This window comes from Garra rufa, chromosome 8, assembly GCF_049309525.1.
Source record: "Garra rufa chromosome 8, GarRuf1.0, whole genome shotgun sequence".
Lineage (NCBI taxonomy): Eukaryota > Metazoa > Chordata > Actinopteri > Cypriniformes > Cyprinidae > Garra > Garra rufa.
In genome coordinates this window covers 34,804,640-34,821,493 of record NC_133368.1, presented here as the reverse complement: position 1 = coordinate 34,821,493, position 16,854 = coordinate 34,804,640, and the positions used below count along the sequence as shown (strand labels likewise).

Below are 16,854 nucleotides of genomic sequence, written 5' to 3'. Positions count from 1 at the left end.
TTGCTCTTCCATTTAGCACGATGATGTATTAGCCTATTTTCTCGGGAGCTGATAAAAGAAAGCCCGGCACTTTAATTCAATTAAGTCCATTGATCCTACTGTCCGGCCTTTTTTGTCGCACAAGAAATTCATCACATTAATAACCATTAAATATTCACAGATTATTTTATCTGAAATATCTCCATTTCAGATCAAGGAGGGTGTAAAATAACGACCTCTATAATTTATTGCCAGCCCTCAAGGTCTGCAGTATGTTACTGGCTGCGTGCAGCATTTGATCATCAACAACAATAAAACATGCTCTTTTTATATCTGTTTTTCTTATTTCTTTCCTCAAATGAGAGCATTCAGCCAAGGTCGGCATATAGAGGCGGTTTTTCTTATCCAGGGTCAGGGCCTTCAGATACCTTGCTGATTTCTCAGCACAAAATGAGGCTTGGCGTAATTCTATGCCCTGAAGACTCTTGTTTGGAAAAACTCCTGTGGTGCTGTCCTCTGTTTTATCATTTCAGTTCCTAGTATTGTGCAACAAAGCATGAGGCACAACAGGGTTAAAGACCCCCTTAAGGAAAATGTGCCATTTTCTGGTACCAAAGTATATGACGATCATAAAATCTATTTATTTTTATTGTATTTTGATGGAGCAACACAATTTGTGTGACAATACACCATGAAAAAACCCTACCATATACACTGCTGTTCAAAGGTTAAAGCAAGTCATTTTTTAAAAGAAATTAATACTTTTATTCAGCAAGGATGCATTAAATAAATCAAAAGTAACATTAAAGACATTTATAATGATACAAAAGATGTCTGTTCTTCTATTCACTAAAGAATCCTAGGAAAACAGGAGGAAGAAAGAGGAAAACAAAACTTATGGTTGCAGCACAACAGTTTTAAATATTGATAATAATATTGAAAATCAGCATATTAGAATGATTTCTGAAGGATCATGTGACACTAAAGACTGAAGTAGTGACTGCTAAAATTCAGCTTTGCCATCACAGAAATAAATGCCATTTTAAATAATTTGAAAACAGTTATTTTAAAATTGTGCTGTATTTTAACTAGGGGTGGGCATAGATTAATTTTTTTAATCTAGATTAAATCTTGGAATTAATCTAGATTAATCTAGATTAAAATGGCTAATTTGAATTCTGCTGAAGGCATTCAGAATATGTGTGCTACCCAAATAATGACTTAAAGTCTTTGAGAATGGATCATAAAGCTCATAAAGCTGTTCTATGATAATTTGTTGATGAAAATAAATTATGTTCAATTAGATGTACTTGTGTCTACTAACTAACTAACAATGAAATTATTTTTTCTACCTATTAGATTGTGTTTTTTTAACGTCAACACCTACCCAGCCCATTACATGTTACACCGTACTTTTATTTTGACAGGTTGCCGTGAAGTTTCTGTGTCATACAGTATGATATGATGCTAGTTTTCTCAAATGAAACGGTAAAAGTGACACTCACAGCAGTTTGGGAGATTGAGTTTATCTGTTCATGTGAGATGAAAATGCCAAAAATTACCGGGAGCGTCACGTGTGTTTCAGTATGCGTGTAGTAAAAGCTCGTCTCCGCAATGCATACATACAGCTAGGCAAACGGAACATATCGGATTCATATTAAAACGGTCTTTTTGCATTTCAGTTTTCACATACACTAGTCCATATCGCGATTTGAATTAAGTGACTGACCAACATTTGATTTATGAATCCAAAAAACGACGAATTTACGTGGCATTTCGCTATAGTAGATTAGGTTTTTATGAATGGAGGACGACTCGATCCCGTCTGTGTTATGGTGGAGGAGACTTAAACGCGCGACCATATTCTATAGTCTTCGGTATACATCCGCGTTAAACTATCAAGGTGAAAGTCATCATAGCTTGCGTAGTTTAGACCCAGCTCCCAACCCAAATTTGAGAATAGATTAACGGCGATATTTTTTTTATCGCGCGATAAGAGTTTCACGTTAACGCAGCACGTTAACGCCGATAACGGCCCACCACTAATTTTAACCAAATAACGACAGGCTTTTATGTGCATAAAGCACTTCTTTCAAAAAACTAAAAAAGTATTTAATTGTAATAAATAAATATATTAAGAATGCTACTAATTCTGTATGACTGTACTGTGTTTGTGATTGTAGATGATGACTGTGGAGACAACAGTGATGAAGTGGGCTGCGTCCACTCCTGTGCTAATGGCCAGTATAAGTGCACCAGCGGCAGGTGTATCCCAGACCACTGGGCCTGCGACGGGGACAACGACTGCGGTGACTTCAGTGATGAAAATGTGACTTGTGCTGGTGTTGCACCTGGTAGGACATCACATTTCTTTCCTTGTCAATGTTATGTGTTTTTGTTTTTTTGTGTGTGTACTTTTTAGTTTGGGGAGATGATTCTTACTAAATCGAGCTCTGTCTACGCTGTCATTTGTGGTTGGTATGAACAGTAGTGTGTCTGATGGATATATTTTTATTTTACATCTTCTTTGAGCGCCATTTTTAAATTTAAAAAACAGATCAGCTTTTTAAGGGCCCCTATTTGATTATCATGTTTATTGCACTAAAATCATGCATTTTAAAGCCAAACCAGTCTAAGCTTCTGATATATGGTTTTCTGAGCGCACAGCATGTGCACAGAAAGCGGTTGTCACACGGCATGTGAGTGCTAAACTAAGTTCTCTTTCATGTCTTATTGCACTTAAACTGTCAAATACGCACAAGTTAAGTTACAAAAACACAGTTGGTTAGGTCTGTGAAAGTAAACAGCTGGGAAATAAATTGCATGTTTATATAAGATTTGTGTATTGTATATTTGTGTAGTGACAGCAGCGTAATATAGAGTATACTGCTGTCTACACTGTTAATATGACCCAAACAATAAAATATAAACAGAAAATCACTTACTACTCTTGACCAAATAGCTTCCGTAGATTTAATAAGAAGGAGTTTCTTACTTGAACCCTGCATTTAAATGCTCTAGCATGGAGATGGCGGACCATCTGTGGCTCACTCAAGGCAGGGTCTCGGCTAATACGGCAGTGTTCATCAACAGTTGTGGGTGGGGCTTGTACAATGTGACATCACTTTGTACAGATTCTGTGAAAGGCTTGTTCTGAGACACTGCTTATGATGTATGGGGATTAAAGAAAAAGGAGTAAGTGGATTTTTTTAGGGCTGCCCTCTACTAAAGATTTTTCTGGTCAATTAGTAGTCGTTCATTTTAAGCATTAGTCGACTATTAGTCGCATGTTTATTAATAAAACATAAATTTATTGATAAGCTAGTGCTTTCTTTGTTTTCGGCTTAAGAGATTAAGTCTGTGACACTCTGCAGTAGTGATGCGCGCTTATATATACATTTCATACAGATTACATCATGTGAGAACATTTGTTTTCTATTTGAATTGGTTCATTTGAAAGTAGTCATTTCACTTTCTATTGATATATTTTTCATGTCTGTTAGGCAAGTATACACAGAGTTTCGAAGTTTTGCACTCAAGTTCACAGAGACCGAGACGGCAGAAACTGCATCCAGTTTGTTTTAATTATTACTTATTAATTATATACTTAATTATATACTTTTTTTCTGTATGACAAAAAATGGCGGAGTATTTTAAGAGCAAGTAACTGCACTGGTGCCTCCGTCTGTTATGCAGTGAGTGCTACTATTCGGCTTCTACACTTTACATAGACACTTGAATAGCACTTCATAGTCATTATGCAAGATACAGAGCAAAATGCAAATGTGGCATAAATGGCATTGAGGTATAGCAAAAGATCTAAGCGATATTACTGCCACAGATTGAAATTTGCATCGCTGTCCAAACTTTAATCATATAGTGAGATATTGCCTAATATGCCATAATATCCAAATTTAAAAGTGTGAAAAAAGAAGTTTCGGCCTTAAAAAATTATTACTTTGGTGTGCTTGTGTACTTGTCCCTAGTTACAGTGTATGGCCAATAAAAGCATCAGAGTAATCAAACAGCGTTTAAAGAGGTCAAATTGCCCTGTTACATTAATTAAAAACTCATTTGTGTTCGTTTCTGTACACAAACAACTTAACCAACTTACCGAGTGGTTTCCAGAGAATCTGTTTAACACGACTAATTAGCAGTCTAACAAAGAGCCGAACGATAGCGATCAAGTCAGTCTTGCTTGTAATTGCCTTGGTACAATGTCCCTAATTTGAGGAACACAAGTTTCAAACTTTCCCTCTTTTTCTTCACTTGACAGATCTAATCTTATCTAAGCTCACTAGGGAACCACCTTACAGATTTGAATCTTTTAATCTGCTGTAATTACCTCTGAAAGCTGAGGCCGAGTCCTCCGATGCTTTCAGCTCACCAGCTTGTCACAGAAATGTTGGAGCCATTCATCAAACGGGCTCCTGACGGAGGTCCTCAGCTCCTGTCCGTCTCTGAGGGTTTGTCCGACTCGTATCCTCCCAGAGTAAGGCTCAGATCATTGTATAACACATGCTCTGTATGTGTAAAGTGAAGGAGACACTGGTAACTCTCAGCATTAGCCTTAAGCAAAGAAGGGGGCCCTTTAGTCTTTAAGGGTTCGTAATGTTGGCAGCTGTCTTATTTTTAGAAGACCATTTGTTTTGTTTGATAGCAGGCAGGGGATTGAGGTGGATTTGGTGTATAAACACATTTTTGAAGTGTGTATTTAACTCCTGTCAATTGTCAGGGTTCAGAATGAATCAGAAACTTGAGGAAGGCTACGGTAAAAAAAGGCTTTGCTTATGCTCGCCTTACTCTTGAAGAAAATCTCTCCCTCTGTTCTTTGCGTTGATGCGCACAGACACTTAAAGTCTTTGGCAGTGTCGGAGAGAATATTTAAATATTTATTAACGTGACAAGAGGAAATCTTAAAGTATGCTTGATAAAACTCTGCCAGTTTAACATTATTAAGGCTGGCTAAAGTAGTTTGAAGTGAAAGTGTCTGTGAGCTCAAAAACTTTTTTGTCTGTTTACCTTGATATTTTTTTATCCTTGGCTCTGACATTATTGATTCTTTTAGTATTTTAAGTATTAAATGTTGCTAACACTTTACAATGAGGATCATTAGTTAACATTAACATGAACTTAGAATTAACAATATGTCTACAGCATTTATTAATCTGAGTTATTAACTCAGCATTTACTAATGCATTTTTAAAAAACAAGTTGTGTTTGTTAACATGAACAATGAATGACTGTATTTTTTTTATTAAGCAACATTAAGAAGGATTAATAAATAGTGTAATAAATGTGTTCTTCATTGTTCGTTCATATCAGCTAATACATTAACTAATTTTAACAAATGGCACCTTATTGTAAAGTGCTATCTAAATATTGTTAGAAATCTGTTCTTCCCTTGCCAGTTAATGAGGTCATTTCAATATTTGTTTCTTTTAGAAGTGGCATAAATTCAGTTAATTTACACTGTCTCATACTTGAATGCTTTATTCACTTAAAGGAACTCATTAGAGTAATTTGTTCTGGAATTGGACTACAGTGGTAGACTGTATGTGTTTGAGTCATTAAAAAGAACTGACTCAGTAGAGTCAGTTCTCAAACAAATTCGCAATTCATTTGGGAATTGGACTACACTGGCCACGCTAAGTGTTATTCACTAAAAGGAACTAATTAGAATCATTTGTTTCAGATTCAGGCTACACTGGTCAGCTGTATGTGTTTGATTCACTAAAATATCTGAGCCTTTATAACCATATGGGAATGGAACTACACTGGTCACGTTGTATATGCTTTATTCATTAAATACAACCAACTTATTAGGATCATTTGTGAATGAATTGGACAAAACTGGTCGCTCTGTATGTGTTTGAGTCACTAAAAAGAAACAAGTGATTATAATCATTTATTAGGGAATTTGACTACACTGGCCACACTTTATTTGCTCTATTCACAAATATGAACTGATTCATTAGAGTCTTTTGTTCAGGGATTAGTCGCATTGTATATGTTTGATTCACTTAAAAGAATAAACTCAGAGTCATTTATTCGGGAATTGGACTATACTGATCGTGCTGTACATGTTTGAACATGCTGGAATTGAACACTGGTCATGCTGTATGTATTTGATTCACTAAAAAGAATTGACTCAGTGATTAGAGTCACTGATTTGCAACTGGACTAAACTTGCCATACTCAGTGTTTTTTATTTATTTTTTAATAACTGTTTTGTTAGAGTCATTTGTCTGGCAATGGAACTACACTGGTCACATTGTATGAAAGGAAACAACGTGTGGCCAAGTATGGTGACTCATACTTGGAAATGGTTAGAATCATTTTTTAGGGAATTGGACTACACTGGTCACACTTTATGTGTTCTATTCATAAATATGAAATGACTCCATTAGAGTTGTTTATTCAAGAATTGGAATATACTGGTCGTGCTGTACATGTTTGATTCACTCATTAGAGTCTTTTGTGCTGGAATTCAAATACACTGGTCTTTATGTGTGATTCACTAAAAACAATTGACTCATTAGAGTCATTTGGGTTGGAACTGGTCGTGCTTAATGCTGTCACATTGTATGTGTTTGATACACTAAAAACAACCAGCTCATTAGGATCATTTATTAATGAATTGGACAGAACTAGTCGTTCTGTATGTGTTTGAGTCACTAAAAAGAACCAACTGATTAGGAAAGAAAAAGGAAAGGAAAGGACGTGTGGCCAAGTATGGTGACCCATACTTGGAATTTGATTGTATTCTAAATTATTAGAATAATTTATTAGGGAATTGGACTACACTGTCCGTGCCGAATGTTATTTCCTTTCACTAAAAGGAACTAATTAGAGTCATTTGTTTCAGAATCAGACTACACTGGTCGGCTGTGTGTGTTTGATTCACTAAAAATATCTAACCCATTAGAACCATTTGTGTTGGAATTGGACTACACTTTATGTGTTCTATTCACAATTATGAAATGACTCATTAGAGTCTTTTGTTCAGGAATTGGTCACGTTGTATGTGTTTGATTTACTAAAATTATTTGACTTAATATTAGTCATTTATTCAAGAATTGGACTATACGGATCATGCTGTACATGTTTGATTCACTCATTAGAGTCTTCTGGAATTCAAATACACTGGTCTTGATGTGTGTTTGATTCACTGAAAACAATTGATTCATTAGAGTCATTTGGGTTGGAATTGGACTACACTGGTCATGCTTAATGCTGTCACTTTGTATGTGTTTGATTCACTAAAAAGAACTAACTCAGAGTCATTTATTCAGGAATTGGACTATTTTAATCACACTGTACAAAAAATAAAAAATAAAACATACTCATTAGAGTCATCTGTTCGAAAATTTAACTACACTTGTAATTCTGTATGTGCTTTATTCACTAAAAGGAACTAATTAGAGTCATTTGTTTCAGAATCAGACTACACTGGTCGGCTGTGTGTGTTTGATTCACTAAAAATATCTAACCCATTAGAACCATTTGTGTTGGAATTGGACTACACTTTATGTGTTCTATTCACAAATATGAAATGACTCATTAGAATCTTTTGTTCAGAAATTGGTCATGTTGTATGTGTTTGATTCACTAAAAATAATTGACTCAAAGTCATTTATTCAGGAATTGGACTATACTGATCGTGCTGTACATGTTTGACTCACTCATTAGTGTCTTTTGTGCTGGAATTCAAATATACTGGTCTTGATGTGTGATTCACTAAAAACAATTGACTCATTATAGTCATCTGAGTTGGAACTGGACTACACTGGTCATGCTTAATGCCATCAGATTGTATGTGTTTGATTCATTAAAAAGAACCGACTCAGTCAGTCATCTGTTCGAAAATTGAACTACACTGGTCATTCTGAATGTGCTTTATTCCCTAAAAAGAACTGACTCAGTAGAGTCATTCGTTTGGGAATTGGACTACACTGGCTGCACCGAATGTTATTTTCTTTCACTAAATAGAACTAATTAGAATCATTTGTTTCGGAATCAGACTACACTGGTTGACTGTGTGTGTTTGATTCACTAAACATATCTGAGCCATTAGAACCATTTGTGTTGGAATTGGACTACACTGGTCACGCCAAATGTTTTTTCACTCACTAAAAAAAAAAGGACTACACTGGTCACTCTGTATGTGTTTGATTCACTAAAAAGAACCGACTCATTTGTTTGTGAATCAGAATACCTCAAAATCAACCTCACTTTTTGTGTCATGTCCAGCTTTGCCTCCCGTGGAATGCAGTGGAGAGGAGTTTCACTGTCGTGCCGATGGGACCTGCATCCCTGAGCGCTGGCGCTGCGATGGGGATAAAGACTGTGAAGACGGCAGTGATGAAACAAACTGCAAAGGCGTCAAGAGAATGTGTGATCCCCAGGCAAAGTTTACCTGCAAAAGCTCAGGTAAGCCTACCAGCTGTTCCTCAAAACCAGTTAGTCTGCACTTACCTTACATACATTTTACGCACTTACCTACAGCTATATTTTCTCCTTGTGTTCTATATAGCATATATCAAAACTGTTAAATTCCGTGAAGCAGCTGGTGATATTTTATACCACAATGCCTTCCTTGAGCTTTCAGTTATCTATGCCTCTTGCAAATTGAGTCGGATGATAAATCCAGCCTGTTTTTCGTTACATGGTGCAATCCTTTGCAATATCTCTCTGTATGTTAGAATTCGTATTTATGATGAACGGCTGAGATGAATGGTGTGAGCTGGAATGATTTGTACTTCACAGTGAGGTATATTTTGGTAGCAGCGTCACTGTTCCATATTCAGAGTTAGCTATGACATTAAGCTAAAAAGGTGAGGTGGTAATTTTTTTGCGGCTAACATTAACAAACAGAATCTAAAGACATCTAAAGGTTTCTCAAACACACCTCAGTCTGCTATTAGTTGGTCAAACTGACAGTCCAGGTTCTAATTTGGAGCTTTGGTTGAGCCAATGTTGCCATGTTGGACTGGGTGCTGGAACAAACAGAGTACAGCTTTCCTAACGCCACAACGAAACTGTTTCCACTTTTAAAGAAAGAAAAAACAAATACTATAGCTTACTTGCAATTTTTTCCTACATATTAAGCTGCAGTAGAAGAACATATCGAATCACCTCTATACAAAAAGGATTTTGTGCAGAATTTAGCTTTCTGTGTTTCTTTTGAACTCATTTTGCTGTAATTTGTATCTATCACAAGTTTTTGCTCCACTCAGACCATAGTGAAATCAATCAACATGGGGCTTTTTGATGTAGCAGTCACCCTAATTGTAAATGATTGCCTTGAAAAGACATCTACAGCCAAGCCATAAAAGAGCTCAAGAATTGTTCGTTGTTTTGTTCCTTTTCCTTTTGATGTCAAAAATGTGCTAAAAAGCAGCAACGTAACACTCTTTCCAGACCACTGCTCCGCACACCGAATGCCAAATCCCATATCATTTTGACAGGCTCAGAAACAGACTAAAGTGCGTTCACCTGTTTATCTGATCATGAAGGTAGACTGAACACAAGGAAACCTGACTGCCGTACATTGTTTTTCAATCCTAGGTTTTCAATTTTGCAAAGTGTATAAGTACAGCATTCAAAAGTTTGGATGCAGTACTTTTTTCCTTTTTTTAATTAATATTTTATTCAGCAAGGATGCATTTAGTTGTTCAAAAGAGACAGTAAATACCCATTATAATGGTACAAAAAAATTCTGTTTTAAAATTTTAAATTCTGTTACTTTGAACTTTCTAATCATCAAAGAATACAAAAAAAAAAAAAAAATCAAAAAATACTATATATAATATTAACTGTTTTTAATATTGATATTTCATTGATATCATTGATAACTTTGCTGCATTTCAACATTTTTGACTGCTGAAAATTCAGCTCTGCCATCAGAGAGATACACTGCCATTCAAAAGTTTTAATGTTTTTTAAAGAATTCTCTGATGCTCATCAAGGCTGCATTTACTTGATTAAAAATACCGAAAAAACAGTAATATTGTGAAATATTATTACAGTTTAAAATAATGGTTTTCTATTTTAATATATTTCAAAATATAGCATTCATTTATTTCGTACTTTCAAATAAAAAAAAGAAAGAATAATAATTTGCGGATCACAAACTTTTAAATGGTAGTTTATATTGTTAAAAAAGATTTCTATTTTACATAAATGCTGTTCTTTTTAACTTTTTATTTATTAAAGAATCATAAAAAGTATCACAGTTAATATTAAGCAGCACAACTGTTTTCAACATTGATAATAAACCAGCATATTAGAATGATTTCTGAAGGATTATGTGACACTGAAGACTAAAGTAATGATGCTGAAAAGCTTTTTCAGTTTTTTTTTTTACATTAAAATAATATTTTACAATATTACTATTTTCCTGAAAGCTCAAGGATCAACAACTTAAAGCAGCCTTGATGAGCATAAAAAGAAATCTTTAAAAACATTGTAACATCCTGATCACAAACGTTTGACCAGCAGTGTAAATTGCATTGGTATATATATATTCCAATAAATAATTACATTTAAATTGTAATAATATTTTAAAATAGTAACACTTTACTGTATTTTTGATTATGTAAATTCAGTCTTGGTTAGCATAAAAGGCAAAAACATTTAAAAATAAATAAATAAATGCATTTTACAGACCCCAAACCTCTGAACGAAGCCTTCACAGGAAGTTTAGAGTCTGAAATTTGGATGTGTTCATCTCGAAGCATCCCTCTAACACCCTCTAAACCTTCATGATCCAGGGATATTCATACTCTGCGCTGATCCCTGTAAATTTATAGGACTCTAATGCAGTTGCTTTGACCTTTATAAAAAAGTCTTCCCAGTAAGCTAGAAGGCTGAAACTTAAGAATGTGCATCTCAGCAGCCCTCTGATACACTACATACTCTATACAGTATTATTTGGCTAAACTGAAAATAATTTGGAAATAGAATCTATGATTTACTGATTAAGCTCTACTGTGTGAAAAATAAATGTTTAATGCTAAAGTGGATCTCTAAGGGTTAACAAACCTGAAGCTTCTATATGCATCTGACGTCATCCCATCTTGCCGTTTCGCCACCTTTGAAAATTTACCCAGATTTATCTTCACGCTCACCTACAAACAACAAATTAAGCCTGACAGGTTGATTTATATGGTGGTCTGACTGAATGTTGTGTCCCAAGGGAAGTGTATCAGCAAGAGCTGGGTGTGTGATGGCGACAACGACTGTGAAGACCGCTCAGATGAGGAGTCGTGTGAGTCCTCCGTTTGCAAGCCCCCCACTCAGCCCTGTGCTAATGACTCCAGCACCTGCCTGCCCCCCAACAAGATCTGCGATGGGAGAAACGACTGTGCTGACCATTCAGATGAGGGTCCTTTCTGTGGTGAGTGCATGCGAGGCTTTGATAAGAGGCTCATCTGCTGTATTACTTCAAGATTTGATAAAAATGAATCATTTCAACTCCAACGTTTGATTGGATGAGCCATGCTGAATAAATTTGCACCTGTGACTGCTAATTCGACATTAATGGGCCTATGTTGCTTGGCAACTGTAAACAGACTGCAATTAGGATAAGAAACTGTGAATTCTAACTTTTCAGAAGAATGATTAATTCCAATTAACAGAAAATGTGATCTAGAAGCAAGTTTCACTCAGAAATTGCTAGTGAGTTTCACAAACAATTATAAAGTAACAGAAAGTTATCTAAAATAGTATTTTCTTTGTACTCAAATAGTCTTTTATGGTGTATATGTCGTATGTTTTATTATTTATCATTAGATATTTACTATACATTGAAAATGGGTGTGTTTGTCATATTTGCAAAATAAGCTTTACAATGATTTTATGATTTTAACAACCTCCATTATTATTATTATTATTATTATTATACTTCTTGTAGGTTTAATTTCTTTTTATTTCAGTTTAATTTTTAGAATTTTAATACTTCAGTTTCAACTTTATTATTATTATTAACTAACTTTGCCAATACAACATTTAAAAAGTTTTTAATAACCTCCTTTTATTTTAATTTTAAATTATTAAATTTAATAATTTTGATATAGGCTTTATTAATGATATTATTATTATTATTATTAGTGATATTATATAGCTTTAATTTCTTTTTGTTTCAGTTTAATTTTTAGCATTTTAGTACTTCAACTTACATATTATTATTAATCTAACGTTGCAATACAACATTTCAAATTTCATTTTATTTATTTATTTATTTGTGATTTTATGTGTTTAATAACCTCCTTTACCTATGGTAAAATCACTGTAAAGTAGTGTTATATTTGTATTATTTATATATTATTATAATATTGAATAAAATTAGGTTTTATTTTATATTTTCAGTTTTTATTTTAATTGTAAAGTTTTAATAATTTATTATTATTATTATTATTATTAGTGGTACTTATATATAGCTTTAATTTTTTTTTTATTCAATCTAATTTTTTGCATCTGTAGCATTTTAGTTCAACTTACATATTATTATTATTATTATTATATACACTAACTTTGCCAATACAACATTTCAAAATTTTCAAAATGTATTTTAATGGTAAAATCACTGTAGTGTTCCATTTGTATTATTTATATATTATTTTAATATGTAATAAAACTAGGTATTATTTTTATATTTTCAGTTTTTGTTTTACATTTAAAGTTTCAATAATTTTGAAATGGGCTTTATTAGTAGTAGTAGTAGTAGTAGTAGTAGTGATACTTCTGTATAGCTTTAATTTCTTTTTATTTTAATGTAATTATTTGCATTTTATTACTTCAACTTACATATTATTATTATTATTATAAACTAACTTTGCAAAGGCAACATTTCACATTTCACATGCTGTGCTATTACGTGAAGTCTGGTCCATTCCGCAAGAAATGTTAGACAGCTTGAATGCGAAGTAGTCATGCGGAGTAGTTCTATCAATACACAGAAAAGCCAAACCATGAAATACGGTAAATAACCAATGAAAATAAAATACCTGAGCTGTATAGATTCTAATTCATACACTTGAACAAATCAATATGCATTGTGTTTACCTCTCCATGGGTGAAAAGATTTGCGTTCATGCCCGCACGGCATGTCCCTCAGGGCTACTTGAATCTCTTTGAGTTGCGTCCTTAAGCGAGTGTAATGAAAAGCCAGCACATGCTCAGTAAGCTACCGGCACAGGGAAAACATGAAGCCCGCCTGAATCAGAGCTAAACATGAGGATCTGTTTGCCTCTGAAGCCCTCACTTGGGAAAGTGTCTCCTGAGAGTCACCGATGTATAATTCTCTTCGAATTGCGACTAGACAAACATTTCAGTGACTTTCAGGGCACTGCCAGCAGCCGCCCATGGGAGCCCACCACTCATGTTCTGAGGACGGGGTGTATTATCTGTCTGACTAGACCTGCTTTTGGCTTGGGCCTCTTATTGTCAATTAGATTGTGCCAATGGACCTTGAGGTGGCTGACTCACTGGGACCAGCGCAGCAGGACTCAATGCCATTTTTGACCTTTGGGAAGCAGCTATTCTTCACCTCCATATAGACTTCAGGGCCCCCTGTGAAGAAAATTCAATTCTCTCTTGCGGTCGCAGAGGGGATCATCATAATCAGTAGAGGCAAAAAGACCTTGGAAGCTGTGAGTTCCCTCCCCTTTGTCTTTCTCCTGTAAAAAGGACCAGGTGCTTCGGTGAAAGAAAAAAGCTTATCCATTAGAGATGAGAGACTAAGAGTACCGGAGTTTGTCTGATCCGTTCTGAAAAGAGATGATGTGTCGGAGACCCAGTTTTCGTTCCTTTTAAACTTAAGAAAAAGCCATTTTCCACCTTGAATGAGTTTGTTTGGCCTGCGCAGTGGCTGAAGTCGGTCATAATTCAGACCTGTGGTTTCTCATTGAATCTGCCTCATGAATAAAGTAATTCTTTACACTTTTTTCATTATTGTGACACACTTGGCTGGTGATGTTGATTAGCTCAGAGTAATGGCCTAGTCGAGAAAGACACCAAAACTTTTGAGGCAAAGAGTGATAAGCTTCTAGCCTTGTGCAAATGTTCAATCCAAACTGTTGGTCTTTGTTCATCTGTGGCTTTTCTGTTTCAATTCGCACCTTGAATCTCATATGCCAGCAAACATGACTTCATATCACCAGCCTTTCAAATTGATTCTGTTTTTGTCCTCACTCATGCTGTTCTTGTCTGTTCCAGAGAAATGTTTGCAAGGTAATGGGGGCTGCAGTCACCAGTGTGCAGTGATCCCCAGCAAAGGGGTGGTGTGTTCATGTCCCACTGGACTCCATCTCGGCTCTGACAACAGAACATGCGAGACAGTGGACTACTGCTCTGCTCACCTGAAATGCAGTCAGATATGTGAACAGCATAAGACTACTGTCAAGTGCTCCTGTTATCCTGGCTGGAGACTTGATCCAGATGGAGAGAGCTGCCACAGCACAGGTATTTAAATTCCTCAAACTTATATTTTGGAATATATGTCTGTCGGAAATAGCCTTGCTTTGGCGGCCTGGATAAACTTTTATAACATATATCTTATATACATAAGCAATATAACACGAGTAAACAAGAAATATTGCTGTATATCTTCACGGCTGTGATTTGTAGATAATCACAGCTTGCTGATAAACAGCCATACCTCACTGTCTACAAGTGTACTATTGCATTTATACAACAGTTCGACGGCATAATTGTGTAAATATATAAACAAAATAACAACGGAGTGTCTTTAAAAGCCCACTTTTGTGCAGAACTACTTCCTTCCGCCACGGATTCAAATCTAAAGTTGACAGTTTAACAGCTGAGCCCAAGCCTCCATTACTAATTAGAAAATGTCACTTTAGAACTTGTAACAAACAAACGTTGAGTTGCTTCATTGAAAGCTTATTGTATTACTGTATTAAAAGCTCACTGTATTATGTACAGTATTATAAGACATGGGTGCGTGTGATTACCTGCATCTGATCCAGCATTCATTCTTCAGATCAGTCTTGTATTCATATCTTTGAATGTTTGAATATCTGCTGAGGAAAGCATTATCTTTGTCGTAACATTAATATCCTTTCATCTGTTAAGGGTGATTTCGCTGCTCAGTGCATTTGTTCTCTGCTTATTTTTGTAATGTAAAAAACTTTACTGCTGACTCGTAAAAACAGTCTCTTGTCAAACAGAAATCACCATCACGAACACACACAATTTCTTAATACTAAACGCTATTATTAAATACTATTATTTATATAAAATATTATTTATTGAAAAATAATAAACAACAACAACTGCCATCATTAAAGTTGCTAAGCAATTCAGTCAAAAGTACAAAGGCAACGCTTTAATATATAGCATTGAATTTACATAAAAATGAGATTTTGCTAAAACTATGTTCTCTGGAACAAATAATAGATTGAGACCAAAGCCTGCCTGTTAGATTCACCCAAAATAAATTATATCTCATGTTTAACTACTATAGAGACATCAGAACCAGCGGCAAATTCCAGAAGAATTGGCAGAGGTGAGGCTTCTCTCAGTGGGTTCATGAGCGCTGAATGTCCACTGATGCCCTGGAGTTCACATCTCTGAAAACATCAAAGCAAATTTTCAAAAGAGATGTTATCTTCATTAACAAATCGCATATTTGAAGTCTATACAAATACATTGACAGAAAAACTGCAAGCGTAGTGATACAAAAGGTGAATCGGTTGTCAAGTTCTGTTATCAATCTAATATGGCACTCTTATCAGCCAATCAGATTTGAGAACCACAAAGAGCTGTTGTATAAATAAATATTTCCTAAATATATACATTAATTTGTGTGTATTTATATATATATATATATATATATATATATATATATATATATATATATATATATATATATATACATATAAATATGTTTAGTATACACATATATTATGCACAAACTTTTATTTTGGATGTGATTAATCACGATTAATCGATTTGGCAGACCTAATTAAAAACAATTTTAAATAATAATAATGATCAATGATAAAATGAATACATAATAATAAAAATAAAGTTAAAAAAGTCCAGGTGTCCAGGAAAAAAGCACCATAAAATATCGCAAGCAGTTACGGCGATAGTGCTGTGTGAGTAATAGACTGAGTAGTACATGAAAGTAGCATTATTTTTCTACACTAGCTTGTGATTCTCAGTGAAATATCTTCACTGTGCATTCCTGTCTGTCCACAGTGGATTGGTCCACGGTACACAACAATAAGAGCAACAGTAATACAATGACAGTGGGATACGCAGACAGGAGCTTCCCATTGAGAAGCTAATGTCTTTACAGCAGCATGCCTGCCAAATGCTTTTAAATTGTCTCAGGGAATCTGAATTTGGGTCATTAGTCAGAATATGACAACAAGCATCTGTGTGGTATTTTATGGATTAACTGACGTATATAGCTCTTGAGAGTAAGTCCTTGTTATAGTAGACAGCCGCATTTATAGCTCTCAGCAGGTTTTCTCCAGTAACTGGGATAATGTTGCTTAGTAAATATAGAGCTGGACTGCAAATATATATTATTCTTAATGATGTAATACATTTTCTTATATTTTAGATGTATCTGGAAGACTTTGTTCTGGATGGAACCTATACTTTGATCTAATTAATAGGGGTTGAGTTTTTTTTCTTTAAAGACGACTCAGGTGTCTTTTACCATTCTCCTCCGGTTTCTCTAAGATAAGTGTCCCTGTAAATCTTTTGATAAAAACATCAGCTTAAAGACTAATTAGTGGCTGTACATAGAAAAATGTGCACGGCAGACGCCTCCACACAAAGCGCAGTGCTCTTGTAACCTCTAATGCACAGGTGCGGAGTGCTAATAATCAATTT

The 16,854-nt window shown here is 34.9% G+C and overlaps 1 protein-coding gene across 1 annotated transcript in view; it reads left to right on the top strand.

The window, feature by feature from the left end:
* lrp1bb (low density lipoprotein receptor-related protein 1Bb) overlaps window positions 1-16,854 on the top strand; it is a 414,599-nt gene that overhangs the window by 242,030 nt on the left and 155,715 nt on the right. Inside the window, exons 19-23 of the mRNA XM_073845088.1 lie at window positions 2,163-2,333; window positions 8,233-8,412; window positions 11,180-11,380; window positions 14,200-14,445; window positions 16,210-16,216. Coding sequence (XP_073701189.1) covers window positions 2,163-2,333; window positions 8,233-8,412; window positions 11,180-11,380; window positions 14,200-14,445; window positions 16,210-16,216 — 805 coding nt within the window. The remainder of the gene's footprint in view (window positions 1-2,162; window positions 2,334-8,232; window positions 8,413-11,179; window positions 11,381-14,199; window positions 14,446-16,209; window positions 16,217-16,854) is intronic.